The 9,528-nt window shown below is 48.3% G+C and overlaps 1 protein-coding gene across 2 annotated transcripts in view; it reads left to right on the forward strand.

Moving 5' to 3' along the window:
• cib2 (calcium and integrin binding family member 2) overlaps positions 1-8,532 on the forward strand; it is an 83,205-nt gene extending 74,673 nt beyond the window's left edge. For both annotated transcript variants that reach the window (XM_033014938.1, XM_033014940.1), the window contains 2 exons: positions 3,548-3,743; positions 7,854-8,532. In XM_033014938.1, the coding sequence (XP_032870829.1) occupies positions 3,548-3,743; positions 7,854-7,875 (218 nt within the window). In that variant the 3' untranslated portion in view covers positions 7,876-8,532. The remainder of the gene's footprint in view (positions 1-3,547; positions 3,744-7,853) is intronic.
• The last annotated feature ends 996 nt before the right edge of the window (positions 8,533-9,528 follow it).

The raw sequence follows: 9,528 nt of genomic DNA on the forward strand, positions 1-9,528 counted from the left end.
TGCTAGCATTGTGTTTGCTTTCTTCACTACTGATTCGAGTTGTAGATGAACGTTTTGGGAATTCTGCAGCAGCCAGGATTGATGAAATTGTTGGACGGAGCTGTCACCAGCGACGTTTCACCACTCTACCAGCTGAGCGATCGGTTTTTATTTGGGGAGAAGCTCTGTAATTGAACAGCACAGGTGAAACTGCATTCAGAGGCCTTGTCGTGTAAACTCTGTGATGTATGGCCATGCCGTTTTACATGTCACTTTGGGATTAAACATGAATTCACAGGGCTATCCAATAAACTAGGCCTGACAACAGTGACCCTTTCAAAACCAGGAGTATAAAGATGAACTCTTTGCTTCTTTCTGCCTATCCAATTTTAAAATATTCTGTCCTGAGTTTGCCGTCTCACGATACTCATTAATATTATATTTGTTGGAGCCAATTATTTACCATTAATGGCCATTAATACTCATCCCTGGTCATGTGAGGAAACTAACTCATGAATTTAACATGTCACTGCCTCCCAGCTGTGGTTCACTTGCTGGAAAACATGATTCTGATGTTTGGGTTCGAATCCCATTCCAGAGAGTTGGCTAGGATAGTGGTAGTGTGTGTGGGGGGGATCGCTGGTTTCCACGCTGTATCTCTGGAGTAGATTAGTTCAGTTTATCGCACGTGTACCGAGGTACAGTTGAAAAGCATTTGTTACGTACTATCCAGTCAGCAGAAAGACAATACATGATTACAATCGAGCCATTGTCAGTGTATAGATACATGATTAGGGAATAACGTTTAGTACAAGGTAAAGCCAGCAGAGTCCGATCAAGGATAGTTTGAGTGCCCCCAATGAGGTAGATAGTAGTGCAGCGCTGCTTTCTGTTTGGGGTAGGATGGTTCAATTTCCTGATAACAGCAACAGAGTAAAGTAAAATCATCATCACCCTTGAGAAAAATCAATGCAAAGTGCTCAGTGTTTCATCCGTACTTCCTGTCCCTCTGCATTGATGCCCTTAGTCCTGAATTGACACGACTTGTCTTATTGCTCCCTGCTTACCATTTGTATACTTACAGAAGAAGTTTAGATTCCTGAGTCAGAGAATCATGCATGCCACACAGAAACAGGCTCATTGGCCCAAACCGCCACGAAGCAGCACCTGCACTGTATTCAGTGATGATGATCAACTCAATTCAATCATCCTTTATTGTACATGTACCTAGCCTCAGTGAAATGCTGTGTTTTGTGTCCAGCCCGGTAAAATCGTACAGCAGACCTCAACTAGGCCATGTTTCAGGAGCCGACCAGGTTACAAAGGTTCGCTGAATAGTCCTATTGCATGTGGCAGAAGACAACCCCCCCCCCAACTCCCCACCACCCACCAACATTCCCCAACCACCACTGCCCTTGACCCTCCATGCCCCCTCCACCCCCCTAACCCCCTCCACCTCCCCCCCGACACCCTCCCACTCCCCTCCACCAACCCCACCCACCCACCCACGCCCCCCCGACACCCCTCCACCAACCCCACCCACCCACGCCCCCCCCCCCCAACACCCCCCCCCACCCCCCTTCACCCACCCCTCAACATTCCCCAACCACCACTGGCCTTTGACCCTCCACGCCCCCTCCCCCCCAACACCCTCCACACCCCTCCACCAACCCCACCCACCCACGCCTCCCCAACACCCCAACATCCCCTGCTGCGACTATGACGGGTGCCAGCAAGTCGCCGAAAAAATTGCGTAAGTGGGACAGGCCCTTAAGGTTCATCAATGTGCTTCTTTCATCCTTAGTTCATGTGACCTGGACGTGACTGCAGTCTGGAACAACGCGGTTACTCTCTGAAATAGCCAAGGTGGTCTCCCTATTCAGGAGAAGTTGGGGCTGGGCAATAATTGCCAGTTCCACACACAAATCCCAGTATATGAATGGATATTGACATTGACATCTCGGTCTGTAGAAGAGTCTCAACCCAAAACGTCACCTATTCCTCCAGAGATGCTGCCTGGCCGACTGAGTTACTCCAGCATTTTGTGTCTATCTTGTTTGGTATTGGTATATTATTGTCAGGTGTACCAAGACACAGTGAAAAGATTCTATTTGCTTGCTATGCAGCCAAATCAGGTCAAGCTACACATAAGTACAATCCAGTCAAAGCCTTCAGCTGGACTAGAGGTTCTCACAGAAGCTCAGCAAATGGTCAGGTGAAGTGCAAACGGCTGTGTCGGAAGTGCCCACTGATGTTCACTGGACTGGGCTCAATTGTCCATGGGAGTCAGTGAGAAATTCTCCAAGTTATTCCCTGTCCTGGCCAAGGTTGGCCTGGGATTGGGCGTGGGTGACGCAGACCTGGTGTGTAGGAAGGAACTGCAGATGCTGGTTTAAACCGAAGATCGACACAAAATGCTGGAGTAACTCAGCGGGACAGGCAGCATCTCTGAGAAGGAATGGGTGACGTTTTGGATCGAGACCCTTCTTCAGAGTGTGCGTCAGGGGAGAGGGAAATGAGAGAGATAGACAGTGATATTGGGAAATATAGAACAAATGAATGAAAGATATGCAGAAAACTTTACTTCTTCTTCTTGCGTATGGCGTGCATGGCCTAAAGTTGTAGGACAACTTGTACTGCTTGATCTTATTTGATTGTGCACGCCGGGTTGATTGCATTAATCAAAACAGGGCAGGCCATGTGAAGGTTGCAATCATCCTCCCCCAAAAAAACTTTACAATGATAAAGGAATGATAAACATAGAAACATAGAAAATAGGTGCAGGAGTAGGCCATTCGGCCCTTCGAGCCTGCACCGCCATTCAATATGATCATGGCTGATCATCCAACTCAGTATCCCATCCCTGCCTTCTCTCCATACCCCCTGATGCCTTTAGCCACAAGGGCCACATCTAATTCCCCCTTAAATATAGCCAATGAACTGGCCTCAACTACCTTCTGTGTCAGAGAATTCCACAGGTTCACCACTCTCTGTGTAAAAAATGATTTTCTCATCTCGGTCCTAAAAGACTTCCCTCTTATCCTTAAACTGTGACCCCTAGTTCAGGACTTCCCCAACATTGGGAATAATCTTCCTGCATCTAGCCTTCCAACCCATTAAGAATTGTGTAAGATCCCCCCTCAATCTTTTAAATTCTAGCGTGTACAAGCCGAGTCTATCCAGTCTTTCTTCATATGAAAGTCCTGACATCCCAGGAATCAGTCTGGTGAACCTTCTCTGTACTCCCTCTATGGCAAGAATGTCTTTCCTCAGATTAGGAGACCAAAACTGTACGCAATACTCCAGGTGTGGTCTCACCAAGACCATGTACAACTGCAGTAGAACCTCCCTGCTCTTATACTCAAATCCTTTTGCTATGAAAGCTGTTTGCTAGTTGAGAATGAGAAGCTGGTGCAACGTGGATGGAGAGAGAGGGAATGCATGGGGTTACTTGAAGTTAGAGAAATCAATATTTCTGTTCAAGAGGGGAACAATAGACCTGGTGTTGGGTGGGTTGGTCACAGCGAGTCCGCTCGTCCACGTTAAACGTTGGGCTTCCCTCCGACAGACTTCAACACGGACAACTACATCTGCAAGTCGGACCTGGAGAAGACGCTGAACAAGCTGACGCGGGAGGAGCTGGCGGCAGAGGAGGTGACGTTGGTGTGTGAGAAGGTGATCGAGGAGGCCGACCTGGATGGTGACGGCAAACTCAACTACGCAGACTTTGAGAACATGATCGGCAGAGCACCCGACTTCCTCAGGTGAGTGGGTCCACACGCGCTAAAGACGGATGTCCTCAGGTGCCAGAGAGGTTTATTTCGAGGATGTTTAGGAAGGAACTGCAGATGCTGGTTTAAACCGAAGATAGACACAAAATGCTGGAGTAACTCAGCGGGACAGGCAACAACTCTGGAGAGACGGAATGGGTGACATCTCGGGTCGAGACCCTTCTTCAGTGTGGGGTGGTGGATTGTGCTCTGCGCCCTGGGCCTTTCAGTTTACTTTGAGTTTAGTTTATTGCCACATGTACCAAAGTACAGTGACAATAGACAATAGACAATAGGTGCAGGAGTAGGCCATTCGGCCCTTCGAGCCAGCACCTCCATTCAATGTGATCATGTCTGATCATTCCCAATCAGTACCCCGTTCCTGCCTTCTCCCCATATTCCCATATCCCCTAACTCCGCTATCTTCAAGAGCCCTATCTAGCTCTCTCTTGAAATTATCCAGAGAACCGGCCTCCATCAAGTATGGTTTAGTGGATTAATTTGCTTGGTACTCCAAAGACATATAGACAATAGACAATAGGTACAGGAATAGGCCATTCGGCCCTTCAAGCCAGCATCGCCATTCAATGTGATCATGGCTGATCATCCCCAATCAGTACCCCGTTCCTGCCTTCTCCCCATATCCCCTGACTCCGCTATTTTTAAGAGCCCTATCTAGCTCTCTCTTGAAAGTATCCAGAGAACCTGCCTCCACCGCCCTCTGAGGCAGAGAATTCCACACCCACAACTCTCTGTGAGAAAAAGTGTTTCCTCGTCTCCGTTCTAATGGCTTGCTCCTTATTCTTAAACTGTGGCCCCTGGTTCAGCTTTTGTTGCGAAATAACCAGTCAGCGGAAAAAAGATACATGATTACAATCGAGCCATTTACGGTGTAGAAATACTTGATAATGGATACATGTTCACATTTACTGAGTTTTAGAGGATCAAAGTTAACGTCAGAAATGTTGCTGTAGGAATAGAGATGGCTTGATTGCAATCATTATTTTATCTTTCCGCTGACTGGTTAGCATGCAACAAAAAGCTTTTCACTGTACCTCAGTACACGTGACAATAAACCAAACTAACTAAACCCACACGGTCACAGGGAGAACATGCAAACTCCACACAGGGAGCAGCGGAGGCCAGGATCGAACTCTGGTCTCTGGCGCTGTGAGTTTCTTGCTGCTCTCTCTGCCCCACTATCTGAGTGCACTGCCAAGGCTCTGCCTGTCGAGGGTGATCCTTTATCCTCTCTACCGCAGGCAAGTGGGACGTGTGTAGCTGGGACATGTTGGCCGGTGTGGGCAAGTTGGGCCGAAGGGCCAGTTTCCACACTGTATCACTCCATGTCTCTATTTCTATGACTCATTACCCATCCAGGTGGATGCTACTCATCCTAATGCACTATTTTTATATAAAAGCAGCACATCCTGGCGTTGCAGCCAGTATTTAATCTTACATTAGAAAATTATCCATTGCAGTTTCCTTGAACTTGTGCCCATATGACAAACATGGCTGCACATCAAACATCCTTTGTGTAAAGCACATACAATAGGCACCTTTAGAAATGCCGGTTCTTTCTTTGAACGGCTGTTGAGTATTAATTAAAAAGAAGCCACAGTGGAACGTGCTGGAGAGAGTAGAAGCCTTCACTAGCTTTAGATCTCTCAGCGACTCTCAGCATTTCTCTAATACACACTGGAATTACCACTCTGGGAGCCCCTAATGGTGCTGTTAGTTGCATTACTTGGCACTCACTAACTGATCTGTTGCATAAGGTTAAGGGGCTGTCCCACTGCGGCGACCTAATCCGCAAGTTCAGAAGAATTTCTTCGACCTTCTAACTCGAGGGCACCCGCCTGGAAAACCTCGAGCTGGATCGAACGCGCACACACACACACACACACACACACACACACACACACACACACACACACACACACACACACACACACACACACACACACACACACACACACACACACACACACACACCCACACCCACACCCACCCACACACACACACACACACACACACACACACACACACACACACACACACACACACACACACACACACACACACACACACACACACAGCAAAGACGGGGGCCAGGGAAAGCGGGGGAGCGCTGTCTGAAATTCACACCCGCGATGAAAAGGAAGGTAAACGGCTGCCACAGTGTATGGTAAGTCCTTTAGGGAGCACGGAGGGGGGGAGAAGGGAGGAGGGGGGGGGGTGGTGGAGAAGGAGTGGAGACACTTTTACGAAGTATAATAAAGTTTAGCGGGCATTTAACCTACCGTTAGGTTTTCCCTGGTCCTGAAAACTCCAATGAGCCAATCAAAATGCTGGTTAGCGAAGGAGATTGCTTACGGCTGCCCTCGACTGCCTGTAACTAAATAGTGACCCCACTCCACTGCACTACGAGTCAAAAAGAACCATGCCGACCAATTTTTAATCGCGGAAAAGTTTCAACATGCTGAAAATGTTTCCGCGACCTAGCTGAGGCCGCGAGTATGCGGGAACTTCCCTCGAGCGTGAAGGAGAGTTCCAGTGACCTCATAGGACCTCATAGGACCTTGTGTCGACCATGCTGCGCATTTGAGTCGAGGGCAAACTCGTCTAAACTCGCAGATTAGGTCGCCGCAGTGGGACAGCCCCTTTAAATTGCTCGTGTAGGAGATTGCTTTGTAAATCATTTCAGAAATTGATGCTAATCCCTACCACTAATTGGCCTGTAATGTGTTCACTGTCAAGGAATGGTCGACACTGCTGTAGTGCTTTCTTTCCATACCTCTATCCCCTTAAATAGTCGGCATGTGGCCTAAAGACTCACCAGCTGCTTCATAGTCTGACTGAACACCCGCCCCTTCCACACACCAAACCACGCTACCTGTGGATTTAGTCACATATGTCCAGTTTAGGTTAGAGATAACTAAACTGACTGTGGTGTAACTAGACCACATAGACACATAGATAACTAGAGGTGAACAAAATCATGAGGGGAATAGATCGGGTAGACGCACAGAGTCTCTTGCCCAGAGCAGGAGAATGGCGAACCATAAGGCATAGTTTTAAGGTAAGGGGGGGGGGGGGGGGGGGAAGATTTAATAGGAACCTGAGGGGTATCTTTTTCACCAAGAGGGTGGTGTGTGTGTGTGGAACGAGCTGATAGAGGAGGTAGTTGAGGCAGGAACTATCGCAACGTTTAAGAAACATTTAGACAGGTACATGGATAGGACAGGTTTCAAGTCATAGGTGGCCAAACACAGGCAGGTGGGACTAGTGTAGATGGGACATGTTAGTCGGTGTGAGCAAGTTGGGCCGAAGGGCCTATTTCCATGTTGTAGACTCTATGACTCCACAAGATACAGCATGAAAACAGGCCCTTCAGCCCATCGAGTCCACAATGACCTTCAAACCATTTCTCTGCTATCCCTCTTTCGCATCTACTCCTTACACAAAAGGCCAACTAACCTACAAAGCCGCACGTTTGTGGGATGTGGGAGGAGATTGAAGGAAATCCACGCCATCACAGGGAGAACATGCAAACTCTACACAGACAGCATCCGAGGTCAGGATGGAACGTTTCCGACCCATGTTCCCCAGAGATACTGCCTGACCAGCTGAGCTACTCCTGCACTTACAGCAGTGTTTTGTTCCCAGAAGCACATAACTGGCTGCAAGATCATTGCATGATCTAGTTTCATGCATTAATTTTCCTTGATAAAAAGTTTCAAATTTGCCACCTATCCAGGTGGATGTGCCATTTTATTTCCAATTAACATAACTCCCTTCCCCTTGAAGGGTTCGGAGTGCGAAAGGTTTGTGGAAATAAACACAATGAATTAAAATCTATGTGTATGAAGGAATTGCAGATGCTGGTTTAATCCAAAGATAGACACAAAGTGCTGGAGTAACTCAGCGGGGCAGGCAGCATCTCTGGAGAGAAGGAATGGGTGACGTTTCGGAAGAAGGGTCTCGACCCACAATGTCACCCATTCCTTCTCTCCAAAGATGCCGCTGAGTTAGTCCAGCTTTTTGTGTCCATCTCTGGTTTTAAATCCATTCTTCTTATTCTGTTGCCTGTTATTTTTCCAGCACATTTCACATTCGGATCTGAAGGGCAGAGACGGGACTGGTGTACAAGAAGGCAGGTGCACTTCAAGGTCAGGGCCGATCCCCTCTGTTCTCTCAACCCTCTGGAACTGTGTACTGGTGGCAGAGCTGGCTGGAACTGCAGGGAAAGAGCAGCCTGCCTCTCTCTCTCTCTCTCTATCCTCCTCCTCATCATGTCCGTCTGAGGACAGGCTGGATCGCTGCTCCCTCTGCTTGGAAACCCGAAGAGCAGGTGACTGACCGATCTTCACGACAGCAGCAGTGTTCCTGAACAACTCTCTTGAATTTTCCACTGAAGAGGCAGTGCCAGTGAACGGTTCTCTCTCCAGGAAGCACAGGCAGATTCTAGGGCTAAATCCTCTGTCAGTATTTTATATCACAACACACAGTGGCGCTTTGTCCTTTACTGGGGTTTCAAGGAAACCTTTCTATATCCCCACTGTTTTGTAATCGCTTGCTGCAGATGTTTAAGGTATTAATTTTAATTCAGAGTTGTTTGTTGTAAGTTGCCGGTTTTGGTGATTCTTCATTGCAGCAGCTTCCTCATGGACTGTGCGACCAGTGTGTGACCCCAGCCCCCCAACGCATCTCCCTTCGACACCCGAGTAGGAAGGAACTGCAGATTTAACTGCTGGTTTAAACTGAAGATGGAATCAAAAACCTGGAGGAACTCAGCGGGTCAGGCAGCTTCTCTGGAGAAGAGCAATAGGTGACGTTTTGGGTCGAGACCCTTCTTCAGACAGAGTCGGGGGAAAGGGAAACAAGAAATATAGACGGTGATGTAGAGAGAGATAGAACAAATGAATCAAAGATATTGAAAAAAGTAATGATGATAAAGGCAACAGGCCATTGTTAACCGTGGCCAAGGTGCAAAGTAACCCTTGCATCCCCCCTCTCTCCATCCCTCCCCCACTCAAGTCGTACCAGCTTCGTCATCTTGTTGAGTCGGACTGTCTATACTGGTTTCACCTGGACTACAGCTAGCAATGGCCTGTTTACTTTATCAACATTACTTTTTTGTAGATTTTTCATTCATTTGTTCGATATCTCTTTAGATCACTGTCGATATCTCTTGTTTCCCTGTCCCCTGACTCAGTCTGTAAGAAGAAGGGTCCCGACCCGAAATGTCACCTATTGCTCTTCTCCAGAGACGCTGCCTGCCGCTGAGTCACTACAGTTTTCGTGCCCCCTCTACACCTGCCTGTGTTTCACACCTCCTCCAGGGACCCCCAGCGGACTACCTCAGTGGGCCAGTGGCAGGAAGACTGGGATCGGCCGCTGTGGCTGGGTCTGTGCTTGGATCTGACAGGGCCGGTGATCAAATGTAGCACAGTGCCATGCTACAGGGAAGGGGGTCATGGGTTACATTGCACCTAGTTTCCATCTGGGCCGCGGCTAACAATGGCCTGTGTTCCTTTATCATGGTTACGTTTTTGCATATCTTTCATTGTGTTACCAGCTATACTAACCCATACCAGCACAGTGCCGTGCCGTGCCGAGCTAGGAGGCTGGGGACCCTTGTGTTACCAGCTATACTAACCCACACCAGCACAGTGCCGAGCTAGGAGGCTGGGGACCCTTGTGTTACCAGCTATACTAACCCACACCAGCACAGTGCAGTGCCGTGCCGAGCTAGGAGGCTGGGGACCCTTGTGTT

The sequence above is a fragment of the Amblyraja radiata genome, chromosome X (assembly GCF_010909765.2).
Source record: "Amblyraja radiata isolate CabotCenter1 chromosome X, sAmbRad1.1.pri, whole genome shotgun sequence".
Classification (NCBI taxonomy): Eukaryota; Metazoa; Chordata; class Chondrichthyes; order Rajiformes; family Rajidae; genus Amblyraja; species Amblyraja radiata.